Source organism: Tenrec ecaudatus, chromosome 12 (genome assembly GCF_050624435.1).
Source record: "Tenrec ecaudatus isolate mTenEca1 chromosome 12, mTenEca1.hap1, whole genome shotgun sequence".
Lineage (NCBI taxonomy): Eukaryota > Metazoa > Chordata > Mammalia > Afrosoricida > Tenrecidae > Tenrec > Tenrec ecaudatus.
This window is the reverse complement of record NC_134541.1, coordinates 139,074,148-139,093,407: the sequence shown is the minus strand read 5'-3', so window position 1 is coordinate 139,093,407 and position 19,260 is coordinate 139,074,148. Positions and strand designations below refer to the sequence as shown.

At 55.8% G+C, this 19,260-nt stretch overlaps 1 protein-coding gene across 1 annotated transcript in view; it reads left to right on the top strand.

The window, feature by feature from the left end:
- Positions 1-19,260, top strand: part of SDK1 (sidekick cell adhesion molecule 1) — a 504,911-nt gene that overhangs the window by 416,469 nt on the left and 69,182 nt on the right. The window contains exons 23-28 of the mRNA XM_075528195.1: positions 3,889-3,998; positions 5,366-5,516; positions 6,361-6,598; positions 13,363-13,478; positions 15,662-15,851; positions 18,251-18,349. Coding sequence (XP_075384310.1) covers positions 3,889-3,998; positions 5,366-5,516; positions 6,361-6,598; positions 13,363-13,478; positions 15,662-15,851; positions 18,251-18,349 — 904 coding nt within the window. The remainder of the gene's footprint in view (positions 1-3,888; positions 3,999-5,365; positions 5,517-6,360; positions 6,599-13,362; positions 13,479-15,661; positions 15,852-18,250; positions 18,350-19,260) is intronic.

Genomic DNA, 19,260 nt, shown 5'->3' with positions numbered 1-19,260 from the left:
TGAGAGTAACAGCATGCCCTGTGACACAGAAGGAGACCCTCCTCCTTAGAGGGGCTCATTTGTCCTCTGGGGGGTAAGGTAGACAGGTGGTATTCTGTTGCTTCTTCATTCCCTCCTCGTCACGGACCTGGTAGCACAGCCATTAAGCTTAGGTTGCCAGTCTCCCCATTGGTGGTTCAAATAGACTCTGAAGCTCCATGGGACAAAGACCTGGGGTTCTGTTCCCCTAAAGCTGATGCCATAGAAACCCTCCGGGTCAGGTCTGCTCCGTCCCATGGGGTCACTGCCAGTCGAAAATTGACTTCGTGACATGCTGCAGCTGCCGTGTCCCCAGGCCTTTGCTGATGCAAGCTCAGTGGACTCAAGCTAACTGGGCAGCCAGCGTTTGCTCAGGCTCGGCATACCTCCTGGTGTGCCCCTCACTCTGCGCTGCATGCCCAGCATTCCCTGTCCTCCTCAGGCCTCGGCATGTGTGTGCAGAGAGCTGTCCCTGCCATTTGCTGAGACAGAGCCCGCAGTCTCAGGTCCTCAGGTCCTCCAGGCCCTGCTTGTCCACCCTGCAGCCCCCACATTGCTGAGAGAGAGCTGGCTTCGAGGGGCCCAGGGGGCTGCATGGGCAGATGGATGAGCAAGGGGTCCAGGGAGCCACAAACCAGCAGACAAATGCTTCCGGGCTGGGCGGTCTGTATCGATCCAGGCAGGAGGTGAGGGTGAGCCAGCCAGGCCCCCATCCCTCAGTCTTATTTGCTTCTAGCCTGGGGCCTGACAGATTGTGGGGGGTTGAGCAGTGGGGACACAGACTATGGGGCTGGGAGAGAGACGACACTTCACCAAGGTGAACTGGCATCCAGGGTGAAGCATCGGGCACTCGGGGGATGAAGGGGACCACTCCCATCTGTTTCCCTTCCCCCAAGCTGAGCCGAGGCCAGGAAATAAATCACACCAGCATCTGCAGTCCCTGCAGCTGCCCATAGCTTGTGCTGGCCAGATGCAGAGGGTCCACTCCACAGATGGACGATGGTCCCGACACCCATCTTCAGAATCTGAAAACACAACAAAAAAATCTTGAAAAAGCAGAGACGTCCCCTGGAGGACTATGGAGTGACTGACCCAAACCATAGTCTTTTCAACTAGCTCCTATGCCTGGGAAAGCTGACTCACGGCGACCTAACAGGACAGCGGGGGACTGCCTGTGTGTTTCCAAGATGGTAAATCTTTCCGGGAGTCGGAAGCCTCTTCTTGCGCCTGTGGAGCGAGTGGCCAATGGTTTCGAACCGCTAACCTTGAGGTGATGAGCCCAGCACGTCATTCACTGTATCACCAGGGTTTGAAAATACCGTGGCTCAGGTCAGGCACACACCTAGGACCTCTCTGATAGCTCACATGCCAATGCACTTCCTCTTTGGTCTCTTGACTGCTGCTTCCGGGTGCATTGCTCGGAGATCCCAGCTAGATGCCATCCTTGGCCACGTCATCACTCTGGTTGATCATGCCGCGTGCTGGTCATGCCGCGTGCTGGCGGATGTTCTTCTTTGGAGCTGTCACACACGCCGAAGACTGCGTCCTCCACCTTCATCAGCAAGGGGGTCCAGCTGTCCTCACTGTCGGCAAGCAAGATGTGCCATCTGCAGGATGTTGATAAGCCCTCCGATCCTGATGCCACCGTCTTCAGATACAGATGGAATAAGTGCGGTGAAAGGGTAGGTTAGGTTTCTGGAGTCGGGAACTCCTCAGGTCTTGGCTCTGTGCGATGAAAGAACTCACGTTTCGTCATCCAAATGTGCTTCAGGTTTTACAGTCTCAACGGGGTTCACACCATCACATGGAAAAGAGCACCCATGCGTGCAGATCTTGGAGGGGGGGCACAGGGGGATCCTGGGAGGCCAGAAGCCTAAGAACCCCAGAGGTTGAGAGCATATGGCCAAGAGGCTGTGGGCCCCGAGAAGGCCCGGAGCAGGCACTGGTGCACCTGCGCAGGGGACGGAGACCCTCCCCTCTACCTGCCTCTGACCAGGAGCAGAGTAAGAGATCGTCCCAGAGCCTGCTCCCTGCCTTTATTCTAGCCCACACCCCTGGCTGGGGTAAGGCATAGTTGATGGTACTGGTTGACCCCATTGGCTGAGTTGGGCCCACCTGGGTGATGTGCTGAGCCTGAGCCTAGTTTGGCCTGCCCAGGTGTACCTCCCACCTGCCTCAATGGCTTGAGTACGAGGGTCTTCATAGGGGTCTCATGGTTGCCTGATTTCTTTCCAGCCTCCTCTATGGGTGTCTTGTCCCCAAGCTAGCTACCTAACAGATAAAACAACCCTGAGACTCACCGTTCCTGATTTAAACCACGGGCATTCCCTGGTTCTGTACAAACGACTGCCCAGTGGCCCGTGTCCAGGTGCCACAGGAGCACAATGGCATTCTCTGGCTCCCATCCTTCTTGAGGGCCGCCGGGGTTGGTTATGGTCCACACGGTCGGATGTCTGTGCATAGGCAAGAGGGGAGGGGCGGGGGTCCACTTCGAGGCCCTCTCTGCTTGAAGGCCAAGCCATCCACCTGGCTGGTCAGTGGTCATCGAGAACCCAGTGGATGCTGACTCTCTGTGAGCCTCAAGCATGGGTGAAGGGTTCTGACTGCAAACCCACAGCTTCCCAGAGCTCAGGGCTCAAGTTCAGGACACCGGCATGCCTGGTGACGCATCAGCATGACAAAGAAACCCCATCCCCCCTGGACAGAAGAGTCAGGACCCTGCGCCCACCCCCTTGGTGCTGTGGGTCACTGTGGGGTGTCTGGGGGGGTGTTTGAAGCTGGGAAGGCTGGGGTCCTGGGGTGAGGTCAGTGTGTGGTAGAGGTGAGCCTGAGTTAGGACGTGGGAGACCGTCATAGGTAGCAGGCAGGTGTCCCTCCTCATTGCAGGAGTTTGGCCACGCCACATCTGGGCCAGTTTCTTTCTGTCTTTTTTTTTTTATCATTTTTTCAGAGGATCATACAACTCTCATCACAATCCATACGTACATCAACTGTGTAAAGCACATTTGTACATTCATTGTCCTCATCATTCTCAAAACATTTGCTCTCCACCTAAGCCCCTGGCATCGGGTCCTCATTTTCCCCTCCCTCCCCCCTCCCTCATGAACCCTTGATAATTTATAAATTATTATTTTGTCATATCTTGCCCTGTCCGACGTCTCCCTTCACCCACTTTTCTGTTGTCTGTCCCCAGGGAGGAGGTCACATGCACATCCCTGAAATAGGTTCCCCCTTTCCAACCCACCCTCCCAGTATCGCCACTCACACCACTGGTCCTGAAGAGATCATCCGTCCTGGATTCCCTGTGTTTCCAGTTCCTATCTGTACCAGTGTCCATCCTCTGTTCTAGCCAGATTTGTAAGGAACAATTGGGATCATGATAGTGAAGGGGGAGGAAGCATTTAGGAACTAGAGGAAAGTTGTATGTTGCATCGTTGCTACATCGTACCCTGGCTGTCTCGTCTCCTCTCCAAGTCCCTTCTGTAAGGGGATGTCCAGTGTTGGTCCAGATTCTAAGTCCTCATCTGCCCAGTGAGAGGAAGGCCAGGTGGGGAGGAAGGGTCTGTCCAGCTCTCCTGGGTGGCCAGGCGTTCGTTGGTCCTATGCCTTGGTCCAGGTCTCCTCTGGGCACAGGGCCAGGCAGACTCTCCTTGTGTTCGACATGAGCTCACTAGAGATAAGCACACAGAACCACCTGGGACCCACTTCCCAATGGCAAAGCTTGTGGCTACAACCCGCCCCCGATGCAGTGAGGGTCCGGCCAGAGCCTGTGTGCCACGTGGGGTACGTGGTCCGAGTGCCCAGCCCACCACAGTGAGTGCAGCCCCAGGCCGTGTGGTCCAGCAGCCCCTCACTGTCCTGTGTCCCCAGGTCGGGGCCATTGGCGACGAGGAGGAGTGGGTCAGCCTGTACGAGGAGGAGAATGAGCCTGATGCCCAGACGCTGGAGATCCCGAACCTCACACCCTACACTCACTACAGGTAAGAGTCCCCAACCACCAGGAGGCGCCGGGCCCCAATAGCACACCCGCCGTTGGCATGCCAGTGAGCTGCCTTCCAGGTAAGGATTGCAGTCACCCGAGCCTGCAGGAGCAGGTTGGGCAGACACTCAGGCAGTGGGCTGCAATCCCGGGCAGAGCGTGCCCCGACATCAGACGAGCACCACCCGGGCCAGCAGCATCAGCTATCAACGCACTCGCTCCGAGTGTCCCCTCCCTGGCGCAGATGAAGCTTGGCTACCAGGAGTCCAGAGAGCTGGGCACGGGAGTATTTCTGTCACAAAAGCCCCTGACTGCTATGGCTCTCTGCCAACCACGTGGGCCATGTTGGACCTCTCTGCTTCCCCCTGGCATCTCAGAGGCTGCTAGCCTGGCCAGTCACCCATCAGGAGGCCTGGAGTGCGGAACATGCCTTCTAACCTTCTTCTCCATCCTGAGGCTTCTCCGCCAGTGTATCCTTGGCCTGCCCGGGTGGTGCCACGCTCAGGAACCCTTCTCTCCCTGCCATTGAGTGGATGCCAACTCGTGGTGACCCTAGAGGACAGACTAGAACTGCCCAGTGAGTTTCCAAGACTATAACTCTTTACAGGAGTAGAAAACCTTGTCTTTCTCCCTCAAAGCCGTTGATGGTTTCAAACCACCGACCGTGCAGTGAGCAGCCCACTATGTAACCCACTGTTCCACCCAGGCTGCCGTTGAGTCCATTCTGACTCACAGCGACCCGTGGGACAGGGAAACACTGCCACGGTGGGTTCCCGAGACGGGGACTCTTTACAGGAGTAGAAAGCCTCATCGTCCTCCCTTGAGGCAGCTGGTGGGTTCAAACTGCTGACCTAGCGGTCAGCAGCCCAATGTGGAAGCACTGTGCCACCAGGGCTCTGATGAGACTTGTCCAGAAGCTTTAAAGAGCGGCCTTGTGCCACCCTCGTTGGGCAGACAAGGCATCTGCGAGTGTCTGATGGGCCCTGGAGGTGGCAGGGGGTGGGGACTTTCAAAGCCGCTGTCTGCCCTGCCACACAAGCGCCGCCTCCTTGGGTTGCAGGACATCTCCCGCTCCTTGAAGGTTGTTGCAGGAGCCCTGGTGGCTTAGTGGCTGCACACTGGGCTGCTGACTGCAGAGTCAGCGGTTCAAAACCACCAGCCCTCCATGGCTCATAGGAGGGTCACTATGACCCAGTGGTGGTGTTTTTAGCGGCAGGAACCATGGATGTAACTTGTATGGAAAGAAGCCAGGGACTGGATGACTCAGCTGGACATACACTTGGGCCTCTTCTGTTCTGTTCTGGCCTCAATCTTCTGGGTCACCTTGGCTTGGGAATAACACCCCCCTCCCCCGCATTTTTACACCAGATTCCGGATGCAGCAAGTGAACGTGGTGGGCCCGAGCCCGTTCAGCCAGTCGTCCAGGGTCATCCAGACGCTGCAGGCCCCGCCCGACGTGGCGCCGGCCAGCCTCACCGTCCGCACGGCGAGCGAGACCAGCCTGTGGCTGCGCTGGGTGGTGAGTGGTGTGGCCAGGACCGGCATGGGGAGCTCAGGGCGCAGAGCGAATCCAGAGTTTAGCAGCCTCTCCGTGTCCCCTCTCCCCGAGGCCAAGTGCATCCCTTCGCAGAACGACAGGGTGTCCCACCGCACAGCTGGCGTGAGAGCGGGCCCGCCCCGGCCTTCTCATTCCTAAGTCACATCACAGGCTCTCTCACTGGACCCAGGATGAGATTGTGAACTCACTGCCGTTGTGGTGGTTCCAGCTCCTGTGAGACAGAGTCAAAAGACCCCTGTGGGCTTCTGAGGCGGTAACTCCTTCAATAACTCGACTCATGGCCCTCGAGGGGATTCTGTCCCTACAGGACAGGGTCGAACTGTCTCTGTGACCCTTTAGGGGAGCACAAGGGTCATCTTTCTTCCTCGGAGCGGCTGGTGGTTGTGAACAGCCAACCTTGCAGTTAGAGGCCCAGCGTAACCCCTACACCACCAGGGCCCCGTGAATCAACGCTCCAAACCAAAAGTGAACCCACTGCCGTCAAGTCCATTACCACCGACAGTGACCCCCTGTGGGTTCCTGAGCCTGTCGGTGTCATGGGAGCAGGAAGCCTCGTCGCTCTCCCTCACAGCGGCTCGGGGTTTCAAACTACTGCCCTTGTGGGTAGCAGCCCAGATCCTAACCCACGATGCCACCAGGTTTCAGTCAGCCACGGTGCATTCAAGGGAATTGCAGCTGGCTACGGGCATGGGCAGGGAGGGATCCCAGGGAGAGGACGGGTGGGAAATCATGCCTGGGGAGTGACCCACCCTTGGGGGCCGTCCGGTGACCCTGTCTGCTCACCTTTGCCTGTTGTTCCCTGTAGCCCCTGCCGGACTCCCAGTACAACGGGAACCCCGAGTCAGTGGGCTACAGGGTCAAGTACTGGCGCCCGGACCTCCCGGCGCAGGCGCTGGCCCAAACCATTCATGACCGGCTGGAGCGGGAGTTCACGGTGGAGGGTCTGGAGGAGTGGACGGAGTATGACCTGCAGGTGCAGGTCTTCAACGCTATCGGTGCCGGGCCCTGGAGCGAGGTGGTGCGGGGCCGCACTAGGGAGTCAGGTGAGTGCAGGGCTGCCAGGTGGCAGCTGCCGGGCGTGGCCCCTCCCAGGCTCTTAAGAGATGTGGCCTGGGTTCCCTGACCCCTGTTACACCACGGACAGGCATCCCTGTGGCTCCTCCCTCTTGTGCCTGCCTTGTACTTGGTCTTCCCTGCTCACTGCTAGGAGCTCCTCCTGGATTCACAGTGACACCCCAACCCCGACACACCCCCTCCCCCGACACAATGGAGTGAGGCACTGTCAAGTCCTGTGCCATCTCGTGATCACTCACCAGTGGGACTCCTCTGTCCCACAGGGTTTTTGTTGCCTGCGTGTGGGTGTAGATCTCCAGGCCTTTCTTCCTACCCACCACCACCACTCACTGCCATGGAGTGGACCCTGTGGGAGAGAGTAGAATGGCTCCCTCAGGTTCTCTAAAACTATATCTTTAGAGAAGCAGACAGGCTCGTCCTTCTCCCGAGGAGCAGCTGATGGGTTTGAACCACCAACCTCAGAAAGAGCAGCCCAATACTTAACCCAGGGGGCCACCGAGCTCCCGCTGCCTTCCTTTCCACTCTCAGGCCCCTGCCATTGGGTCGATTCTGACTCACGGGGCCCCTCTAGCAGTGTAGACCTGCCCCCTGTACTTTCCAAGACTGTCCTTCTTCACGGGAGCACACATTCTCCTCTTTCTCCCAAAGGCTGACCTGTCTGCTCCCTTATCAGGGCCCTGAGGGTTAGGACCCTCCCCAGGGCTGTAAGAACAGGGGTGACAGTGCTAAGGGACCCCACCGACCTGAGGGGACGTGAGCAGGTCTGCTGGAGCCAGAAGCACCAGAGAGTCCCACTGAACCTCACAGGCTGTGAACCTCCCTGGTCCATTCCCAGGCTCTCCAGAGACCCGCTACGCCTCGGGAAGATATCTCAGTGGCCCGTTCCTCCTGGGTCCACCCTGGCGTGTGGCCTTCCTGAGGTGACTGTTAGTCTACCTTCTCAGAGCTGGGCCCAGGCATCCTCACCTCCTGACGGTTCGATTACCCCGTGAATGGTTACCCAGCTCTGCTGTCAGCGGTATTGGACCCAGGTGCCCCTGGAGGGACCAAGGCGTGATAGGGAGCAGCTGCAGGAAGAGGCAGACTATGAAAACACAGAGCAGAGCTGAGGACGATGGGTAAAAGATACCTGTTAGACACTGTGGGGTGTAGACAGGGCCGTGGATGAAAAGGGGAACCCCTGGCCATTAAAGGCGTCTGAGGAGCCAAGCCAGAGAAGCAGGTGCTGAGCTGCCCTGGTGGGGTGGGGTTGGAGGGCGCAGCCTGGGGATTCCAGAAGTGGGACTTGAGCACACATAGTAACGGGGGCGGGGGTGGTCCTCGGGTGTATACAGGATGAGGAGTTGGAATGCAGGCCCTTGCATGCAGACAAGGCTGAGGGAGGCCGCACTGGTGTTGTTCACTGCCACCCATTCAGTACTGACTCTTGGCCGCCCCCTGTGTGCAGAGAACTGCCTGAGTTTTCAGGGCTGTGGCCATTGGGAAGCAGACCATGAGGCCAGCCTGCCAAGCAGCCTCTGGGTGGATTTGAAACCGCACCCATCAGCAGGCTGTTGAGCACTTGCTCTCTTGGTGAGGTCAGGGTTGGCCTTGTAGGCTGTGCCCTCCATCAGCTGCGAGAGGGTAGCTCTGATCAGCCAGCAGCGAAAGGGTTGATTAGAAGTATCTGCCCTCTAGCTCTGAGCAAGTAGAGTATGTCAACCAGTGGTAGGAGGAGACACTGGACGCATCTACCTACCAGCTCCGAGGGGTTGACTAGAACTGTCTGCTCACTGGCTCCGAGGGGTCAGACTGAAAGTGTCAGCTCTGAGGACAGACTCTCGAGAAGAATCTGCCCACCCAGTTAGGGAGGTAAAGGAAGCTTCGCTGTGTCTATTTGAAATCTTGCTTTAAAACAAAAAAGGAGTTTCTTATCTTCCGCCTGGCTCAGGCTCTGTTCTGAATTTATCCTGTGAAATGGTGCAGAGTCTCCCAAATGAGAAATTAATGTAAAAGATGGTTCCAGTTGCCCAAAGCACAAGTGGCAAAAGGAAAATATAGCGAAATCAGGCCTCGGGAGAATTACCAATGTTTGTGCTCCAAGGGACACCATCAAGAGTCTGTGAAGACAGCAGCCCGGACCGGGAGGAAATGTTTTCAAATTGTTTATCTAGGAAGGGGCATGTGTCTGCAACACACAGAGAACTCTTACAGTCAAACAAGAAAGGGAGAAACAACCCGATTGAAAAAGAGACAAAAGACTTGACTGGGCATCTCTCCAAAGATGGTATTGAGATGGCTGATGGGAAGATGCTCACCACCACTAGTCCTCAGGGAGTCCAAATCCGAACCGGCGCCTGAGCCAGTGGCTGTATTCTTACTCAGACAATGCTCGCATCGTATGTGTGTGTGTTTTGTTGTGTTTTTGCAAACCTCTCATGCTCCAGTACCCCAAGTATAATAGGAATGTGAGGTATGAAAAGTTCAGTGGGGGAGAGGATTAAGCACATAAATACACATGCATCCAGCACCAGGGCACCTGAAGACACAAACGCTGGCAGACGTCAAGGGAGGAGTGGACAGCGGTGCAAGAGCACCGTCTTAGAGCAAGTGCAGCAGTGTCCCTCAGGAGAGAGACTGGTGAGACTTGGTGTCAGACACTTTGGCTGTACCATCAGAGGGACCAATCCTTCAAGAAGGACACCCTGCTCTCTGAAGTCGGGAGCCCTCCGAAGAGAGGAGCCGCGATGAGGTGGGCTCACACCATGGCCGAAACGATGGGGTCGGACATGGAAAGGACGGTGAGGGTGGTACGGGGTTTGTTCGTGGTCGGTAGGGTTAACTGTGAGCAGGAACCCACCTCTTGGCACCTGACAACAACGATGGTTCAAACTGTAATCCGCCACTTTCAATACTGGACGGAGCATGGAGCACGGACAGTAATGAGGAGATGGAGGACCCAAGTGGCATTCCACGCCGACAGCAGCCACGGTGTTCCTTCTGCTCCAGTGCATTCTCCAGGGGGGTGTGCACTTGAGCTCACATAGATTCTAAAAGACTGAAAGCACATGAAGTATTTTCTCTGACCTCAGTGGAGTGAACTAGAGATCAATTGCAAAAATAAAACACCTGGAGGATACACAAGCTTACAGGATTCCTAAAGCAGATATAGAAATTGAAATCACCAATGCTCTTGGGTCAAATGGGAAACACGACCTACCAAAATGTGCGGGATGCAGGCAAGGCGATGCTCAGAGGGAAATGTGTAGCACTAAATGCCTGCAAGAAACAAAGGAAGGGACTTCTCAACCTAACAGCTAGCACAACAACTCCGGGAACTAGAACAACAAGAGGCTAAACCTACCAGAAAAAGAAAGAACATGATCAGAGAAGAAATATCAATGTAAAAACCTTAACAATAGAAAGGACTCAGACCCAGGAGTTGGTTCCTTGAGAACATTGGCATTGCTGCCAGCATGTTGTGCACCTGTAGAAAGGTGAATTGACAGAGGAGGGATAAGCTCTGTTTATGAGAAGGGGTCCGAGGAATTAGAGGGACCTGTAATGGGGTGACAGCACAGACGGAACTGTCTTGGAAGAACAGGCAGCATTGCTCCTGAGAGGCGAAGGTGCCGAGACTCCACCTCACACACTTTGGACCTGTGATCAGGAGAGACCAGTCCCTGGAGAAAGACGTCATGCTTGGTGAAGAAGAGGGGTAGTCATCCATTGATGAGGTGGATGGACAACTGGCCCCAGCGCTGGGCTTGAACTTGTGAGGCTGGCACAGGGCCCGAAGGTGTTTTGTTCTGTGTATGCGGGGTTGCTGTGGGTCCCAGCCGACCCTATGACACCTGACAGGGCCACAGCAACAAGACCACAAGCAATGGGTGTAATCCTTGGTTGGGAGTGGCATGATTCGTCTAAGCTTCCCCGCGGCGCACACTAAAAACCATGGCAGTGGGCATGAACTGTGCACTGTGTGAACATCGCAGGGCGCCCTCGTCCAGTAGTTAAGCACCGGGCTGCTAACGGAAAGGTTAGTGATTGTCCCCACCCACCCCCAGCCCCTGCTGCAGAGACACACACACAGAGAGAGAGAGAACGAGAGAACAAGCTGGACCCTATCAGCTTCATTAAGACCACAAGCTTGTGCAGCTCCACCCTGTCCTTCAGGCTCTCAGAGTCGGGAAATGACCCGGCAGCAGTCACCAGCAAAGCTTCCCTCTGGGCAACTTTTATACAGATCAGTGGAGCTTATGGAAGCATGCGTCTGAGAGTATATTTCTTCCATCCGGTGGGGAGGCCTGGAAAATCGTCCTCTCAGCCCATAATAGTTTCTTGCCCCCAGGCCTAGTGCTGAGCAGCTCTTGCTGAAGGAGTTTAAGCAACACGGACAAAAGAGAAGAACAAGAAGGAAGCCCTCGCTCCTCTCGGCAGCCACCAGAAGCAGCTCTATCGCATCCCTGCAGGGCGGCGTGGGGGCCGCGGCGGCGGGGTCAGCTCCAACTGGCAGTGACCCCGTCTCCAACAGAACGAAGGACAGCCCGGCCCTGCACCAGCCTCCCCACGGCTGTGATGTTGGAGCCCAGGTGACAGCCGCTGTGTCCTTCCATCTCCTTGAGGCCTTTCTCCTATTCGCTGCCTCTCGACTTCACCTAACACGATGCCCTTCTCCAGGGACTGGTCTCTCCTGATTACATACATGTCCAAGGTCCACATACTTTGGGGAGAGAGCAGGCTGGCCAGACTGACCATGACAACCCGGCCATGAGGCGCTCACAGGGGCCAGGCACCAACGGAGCAATCTCCTAAGGCTCAGAATGAGCAATTGGGATCGACTCTAAGGCAGTGGGCTGGGTTGGGGTTGGGAGCACTTTAACCTCTGTAGCACCAGGGCTCCTCCACAGGCTGCTGACCCCCTGCCGTCGAGTTGGTTCAGATCAGAGGGCCCTTGAGGATGGCATTACTATGCCCCCCAGAGGGTTTTCAAGGACAAAGTATAACTCGTGGGCAGTTGGCAGCCAAGAAGGTTCTCCTTAGAAGCCAGGGTGTCTCACGTACTTTGGACATGTTGTGAGGGAGACCCATCCCTGGCGAAGGCCATCATGCTTGGCAAAGTGGAGGGGCAGTGGAAAAGAGAAAGACCCCCAAGGAGATGGATGGACTGACACAGTGGCTGCAACAATGGGCTCAGCCAAGGGCCAACTGTCTGGAGGCGGACTGCCACGTGCTCTGGGGAGCTGCTAGTGGCTTCCAACTGCTGCTCTGTGGGCTCACAGCGGCTCGATTAACCCTCTGTGCCACCAGCCCACTCCCTGCTGCAAATAGATAGCCATATTACCACCTCTTAGAGAAAATTGCCTATTATTTGTAGAACCGTAGTGAGAATTGGGCACTTAAAGTTTCAAAGATTGACCCGCAGGAAGCAGCTAAGGATTGGAGGAGCGAGCAGGCTATGCTGCTATGACAACCCCCCCCCCCCCCCCCGCCTTCTGCACAAGGGAACAGGGCTTTCAAAACGAGCCAGCCACGGGCATCGGGGCAAAGTCTACCCGGTGAGCTCATTGGATTCTTTGTGAGGTGGGAAATAGAGCCACACGTTGTGCATGTGTGTGCGTGCAGCTGTCCAACCAGACAGCCGCCAACAGCCACACAGGCGTAGGTGAGCGCACAGACACCAGGAGGTTTCCAAGGCTCACCGAAAAGCGGCGTGCAAAGATAACAAAATTCTCTGCCAGCTCTTTAAACCCCCACCCTGTGAGTGTGTGTGTGTGTGTCCCCAAACGGACTGCCATCAAGTGACTTCCGAATCACAGCACCCCGGTAATTGGAACCACCCCCCTCCCGAGGAGTAGCCGGTGCTTTCAAGCTGCTGCCCCCACCCTGCCACCAGGTAGCTTGTGCTCCCAGGTAGATCTGGCTCAGAGCTGACATTCTCTTCTGAGGAAGCCCAGCCATTGCTTGATTTAAGGCTGGAAGGTGACCCTGGGGCAGTGGTTTCCAGGATTCAGCCAGTCTGTTGAATTCATGCAAACTTGATTCTGTTCCACATGCTACCCCCTTTTGATCAGGATTCCTCTCTAGAACCTTCGCTGATGCCCTTTCCTTGAGCCTTAGTTTTCTCAGCCTAGAAAGGGGTCGTAGGTCATAGTACCCCCTCCCACTGGGTTATCGCATCCCCTAACAGAGACCAAACGAAACCCACTATGGACTCCCCTCCTCCCACCCCACCCCCATGCATCAGAGTAGACCGCAGCCCTGCAAGGTCTTCTCGGCTGTCACTTTTATGGTGACAGATGGCCAGGACTTTCCTTCTCAGCCTCCAGGTGTGTAGCCAAGTACAAGCCATTTGAGCCCCATCCCCTCCACCCCAGGTACCAAAGATGAGGACCACCTCCTACTTCACCCCTCCATGCGTGTGACTCCCCACAGCCCCCTCCCCAGCCCTACCTTCATTGCACCCCCAGCACTGTTCCCCCGAGAGACAAGAGAGCAGACATGTCTCCATTCGAGAATGCAGAGACTGAACCAGGCCTGCTTCCTCCTGGGCTGAGCCACCAAATACCCCGGATTTGAGGCTAATATTAAGGGGATTTGTGTTTCTGTCGGACGCGTGTAGGATTAATCCCAGGAGTGCTCACAACTCGCTGATGTCTCCAGGGTGGCTCGGTAGCCTGGGGAGGAAGCAGGTTTTTGTGTGCGGAAGCCTGGGACCTGGAGAGCCAACCTGACTCCCTCTTGTCCTTCCCAGTGCCGTCCGCCGCTCCCAGGAATGTGTCTGCCGAGGCTGTCAGCTCCACACAGATCCTCCTGACCTGGGCTTCTGTGCCCGAACCAGACCAGAACGGACTCATATTGGGCTACAAGGTACATGTGCCTCAGGGGGTCCCTCAGGGATAGGGGTGGGGGGCAGGCAGCTGCTGCAGTGTGGCCCCAACCCAGTGGGTTGATTCTCTGCTACAGAGCACAGTGTGGGCCAAAAAAAAACAAAACAAAACTCACTGCCATCGGGTCGACTCCAACGTGAAAAGATTCTCTAGGACAGAGTAGAACTGCCCCCAGGGGCGTCCAAGGCTGTAACTCTTTACAGGAGTAGAAAGCCTCATCTTTGTCCTGAAGGAGCAGCTGGTGGTTTTGAACTGCTGACCTTGTGGTCAAGAACCCAACTGCAACACCGCTATGCATGCAGGGCTTTTCTGGACATGGGCCAGTCTCCTGCTGTTGACACAAGGGTCCCATGTAACCCCCTGGCTGCTGCGGGCGCTATCAGAGACCATGGAGTAAGCTCAGACTGACAATGGCCCTTGTACAGTTCCATGCCATCCTCGCGGTCTTTGCGATGCCTGAGCCCACCCTTGGGGCCACTGTATCCGTCCATCTCATCAAGGGTCTTCCTCGTGTTTCACTGCCCCTCCACGTTGCCAAACACATGTCCTTCTCCAGGTCCTGACCTCTCATAGCCACATGTCCAAAGGATCCAGTCTCACCCTCCTTGCTTCCACGGAGCACTCTGGTCGCACTGCTTAGACAGATGAGTCTGTCCGTCTGGCAGCCCACGGGCCATCATTGAAACATCTTAATTCTTCCTCGGCTTTCCTTAATGTCTGGCTCTCCCCTGCCGGTGAGGCAATAGCAAAGGCCAGGCTTTGATGTATGGATTGTCACAAGAGTTGTAAGAGTCCCCAAGAAAATGATCTTTAAAAAAAAAAATCCTTGGCTTGGGTCAGGCATACCTCAGTTCTAAAAGGGACGTCCTCATTATAATCTGGGTGGTAGGCCTGGCGAACCCCTTGAGACAAATCAGTCACCCCAACCCCCTGGAGGTCAACTCCACCATGATGCACAGGGGATTCCAGCAGTCAGCATTGTTGACTCAGCAGGAACTGGCTGGACCCCTCCTATCACCTGACCAACAGCCTGCGGTAAATGGAGACCGGGGCTCATGGCTCTCCAGTGAACCTCAGAGGATATTCTCAGCTGTGAGCCAGGAGTTCAAGGCAGCTGGGGTCCCGTGGGCCAGTTGGCTCCTCTCCCTAAGCTACCACCCTGTGTTGGTTGACAGCCGAGCCCTGGCTGGAGCAGATAGGGTTGGTTTGGCTACAGCCGGAGTCTCGGCTTGTGAATGTCAGGTGGGCAGTCCACTTGGCAAGTTCTTGGCTGGCTTTTAACCGGTGTCCCCTCCTCCTCTGGGCTAGACGTACTTCCTCAGCATCCTCCAGATCTCTGCCAAACTACACGAGGGCCCTTGATAGCACAGTGGGCTTAGTATTGGCTGCTCATGGAAACGTCAGCAGTTCGAAGCCCCCAGCCACTCCAAGCAAGAAAGTTGCAGCAGACCACTTCCCTGAAGACAGCAGCCTTGGATACCCAAGGACCAGCTCTCCTCTGTCCCTAGGGCCCTCTATGATGTCTCAGAATCAATCTGATGATGGCTGATACAGGGGAGCTTCAAAGGTTTCATGCAAAATGGAACTAGAAGATAATGGGCTTTCTCGTGTGTCTGTAAGAAGCCCTCTGGTGGCGCTGTTGATTAAGTGCTGGGCTGCTGCCCTCGGGGCCAGCTGTTCAAACCCACCAGCAGCTCCGAGCGAGCTGTTTCCGTAAAGAGTTACTAAAGCCTCGGAAGCTTCACACCAGGTGACGCAGCTTCAGAACCAAAGGGATGTCAGTGGACTCGGCTTTGTTGGGGGAGATTTCGTGCGCCTCCATCACCCACTTGCTAAGATTAGAGCATTGTTTCCCATATAACTGGGCCCTGTCACTGACACGCACGTCATCTAACACGAGTAGCAGGCGCAGGAAACTGTGCAGGAGGAGGCTGGGGGTTGGTTTGTTTCCTGCAAAAGCCTATATCACGTGGGTGAGGTGTGTAAGCCGAGAACGGTAGCTCCACAATCCTTGCACGACCTCAGGTATGTGCATGCGGGGGAGACCAGAGCTAGTTAGTGGAGCCCAAGGATCCTGTGGTCACCCAGATCCCCTTAGCCACAGAGCTCCTCTAGACCACCAGGCACCCCCGCTCACCACGTCACTGTGTGTCCACACTGCAGGTTCTCTTCCGGGCCAAGGACCTGGACCCGGAGCCCCGGAGCCAAGTGGTGCGCGGGAACCACACGCAGTCGGTCCTGGTGGCAGGCCTCCGGAAGTTCGTGGTCTACGAGCTGCAGGTGCTGGCCTTCACCCGCATCGGGAACGGGGTGCCCAGCTTGCCCCTTGTCCTGGAGCGCACCAAGGATGATGGTAGGCCCACCACCTGCCCCCGCGGTCCCCGTGCCCTCCTCCTGGGCTGCCCTTCTGCCCAAACCCTCCCAGTCCCTGTTGCTGCCAGCTTCACGGGGCCTTTAAGCAAAGTACCTTTCCCAGTCACTGAGCCAGTGTGGATGCAGCCCGTGCCAGCCCCAAGAGACGGTTTACTGTCTAAACAAGGGGCCCTACAGGCACTAGGGACTAGGCATTGGGCTACTAGCTAGCCGGTGGGTGGTCAAACCCACCACTGGACCCTCAGATGAAAGGGGAGGTGGTCTGCTCTCATGAGGATTTACAGCCTCAGAAACCCACGTCAGGTCGCTGTGAGCTGGCATCCGTTCGGTCGCAGTGCGTTTGGTTTGGGGGTTTAACCAGATGATCATCAAACCACAACAGCAAAAACCCACAGTCCTGGCATCTGAATCCCCCTCATACAGACCCAGTATTGGGGTTCAGAGACCGCCAGTCTTTACAGAGTGAGCGGACAGCCTCATCTTTCTTCTGTGAAGCAGCTGGTGGTTTTGAACTACTGGTGTTTTGGTTAGCACCCCAGTACCATCGAACCTTCAGAGCCACCAGTACTCCTAGCCATGTCCTAACCACATTGCCAGGTGACACAAAGTGCCCCAAGCCAAAACCAAACTCACTGCCATCGAGCCCATTCCGGTTCACTGCGACCCTGCAGGACAGGTAGCACTGCTGCCCCGTCGGTTTCCAAGGCCATGACTGGTCACAGCAAGGCCAAGTGCCAGGCTTCTCGCGTGGTTTCAAGTGGCTGACCTTGTGATTCACAGCCCGATGTTTAACCACTACATAGAGCCAGGTATAACTAGGGGATAGCTGGGTAACAGACAGGATAATCAGGTGACAACCAGTTATTAGCCGGGTGACAACCAAGAGCAAGTACTAACCAGGCTAATCGGGTGATAACCAGATAGTAGTCGACATAATCAGGTAATAACCAGGTAGAGCCAGGTGATGCCAGCTGATAGCCAGCTAGGAGGGAGGCCGAGGGAGCTGCCTTTGAGTGTTGTGTTTGGGACTGGAGCTGGCTGCTGAGCCTGGCTGCTGCTTCAGCCTCGATTTTACTTAAGCAGCAAGCGACTTCACCTATTTGGAATTTGAAATACCGTCCTCAGCATAATAGCTGGAGGCAGATTTTAACAGCCCTTGGATCACCACGAGATGCAGGATTTTGTTTTGTATTGATCGGTCAGTGGTCGCTGCCTCCTACCTAGTAATCAATCGGCTATTAACTTCCAACAAGCAATTCTGATCCTGGCCACCCAGCTTATTTGCCTAATCATCTGAGTGAATATATTGTCCCGAGGCTATGACCCTGTCATCGCATGGTTCCAGAGCGTCGCCCTGCCTTTTAACAGGTTGCCGATGCACCTGCGTGGCGGACGAGAAAGGCTCTCAGCAGGTGCCTGACAACCCTTCTTGTTGGGTGACAGTACAGGTGGTGTGCTTCGGAGAACGGAATGGAATTGAAAGTAGGCTCCTCACAGCAACTGCGACCTACACTTAGGAAGAGGGTCTTTAAGGCCTTCTTCTCCAATGGTCCCCTTTGCAGACATCTGCTCCGGTAGACTAGTGAGGGCCCCGGCTTGGCAAACCCTCCCGCATGGAACTAACTGCCCCACTCAGGCTCTCCCTCTCCCTGTCTCCAGTGTGACTTCTGGGACATGGAAAGGAGATGGTCAGACTCAAAGACAGTGGTGCCCTAGGTGGGAGCCCCATGGAGCCAGTTTGATTCCCAAATGCAGCGAGTGTGTGGTTAGCACGCAGTGAAGTGGATGTAGGTGGAAGGTGGGTGGTGGGCTAGATGTAGGTAGATGCTATGGTAGAGGGCAGGCAGCTAGACTATGGAAGTGAGGTGATCGGGAGGTTGTGGGTGGCAGGTATATTGTATGGTAGATGGTGTGATAGAGGGTGGGTTGCTAGGCTGTGATAAGCAGGTGATGTGGAAGATGGTAGTTAGTTAGGTTAGGGTAGAGAGATGATATGGTAGATAAAGGTGGGTGGTGTGGCAGCTGGTAGTTGAGTTGGCTAGACTATGGTAGGTAGGTGGTATGGTAGACGGGAGGTAGATCATGTAGTAGGTGGCAGATAGGCAGTGTGGTAGATGGTGTGGTAGATGGTAGGTAGATGGCATGGTTGATGTTGGATGGTAGGTAGATGGCGTGATTGAGATTGGGTGTTAGTAGGTGGTGTGGTTGGTGGTAGTTGGCTAGGCTAAGGTGGGTAGGTGCTGTGGTTGATATTGGGTGGCAGGTTGAGGATGTGGTAGATGAAGTTTCAGACAGTAGGGAGCTCGACTATCTCCTACACCCTCTGTTATCTGCCGTGTGCATACCTCCCGCTGACAAGGACACTCTGTTTTCCGTTAGCCCCTGGGCCCCCGGTGAGACTTGTCTTCCCGGAAGTGCGGTTGACGTCAGTCCGCATCGTGTGGCAGCCCCCAGAGGAGCCCAATGGCATAATTCTGGGTAAGGAGATGGGGGTGGAGGGTCAGGGAGTGGGAAGGAGTATCTCTGGGAGGGGGATGAAGCTTGGGGTGTTTCAGAAGAAGCAGCAGTTGCATGTTTAGCAGTCTAGCGTTTTCTGAGGTGGCGTGGCTGCGGGCTCCTCCGCGGCCTTCTGAGCCAGCATCACCTGGAGTTCCCCCCGTTTGTTCAGTGCCAGCACAGTGTACTGACCTTGTGCTCGACTCTGAGACAAGGAGGCCATTCTGATGTGTGCTTGGAGAACAGAACAGTGGGCTAGTTTATCACCAAAGGCAGCCACCTGGTTCCTGTCCGGCAGTCTGGGATATCCAGGACATGACACTGAGAATTCAGTGTGACACAGGGTATGATCACAGATGCCCTGGAAGCATTTCTCTTTGGGGGGCGGGGGGGGCGCGTCTCTGCCCAGGAATAAAAGGTGGCTTTCTGAGCTGGCTCTCGGAGTGAAGGAGTTGCAGGAACCTGTGCAGAGGGAAGGAGGGGGCCACTAGGAGGGAAGGAGGAGCTGAGCGGGGAGGACCAGATGGTGATCAGACTAGGCCCTGATGGGCTGGGCACTGGGCACTGGCCAGTGCGGCCTGTGGACCCCCATTTGTCAAGGAAGACCACCAGCCAGTCTTATGACTCCGATGCAGACCCGGCTCAGCACTCAGGATGGGGACGGGCCTCAGTGACAGGCCCCGGGTACCGAGTGGGTTTGAACTGCCAACCTTTACGTTGGAAGTCATGGGTACACTTGTCGGTACCACCCGGGGCACCCATAACCTTTAAAAGCTGTGCCAAGTAAAAGCCCGCTGCTGGCAGGTGGCGCCTGACTCACGGTGGCCCTACTGGCAGACAAGAACTGCCCGTGCGTTTCGCAAGTCGGTCTTCCTTCAGAATTACACAGCCTC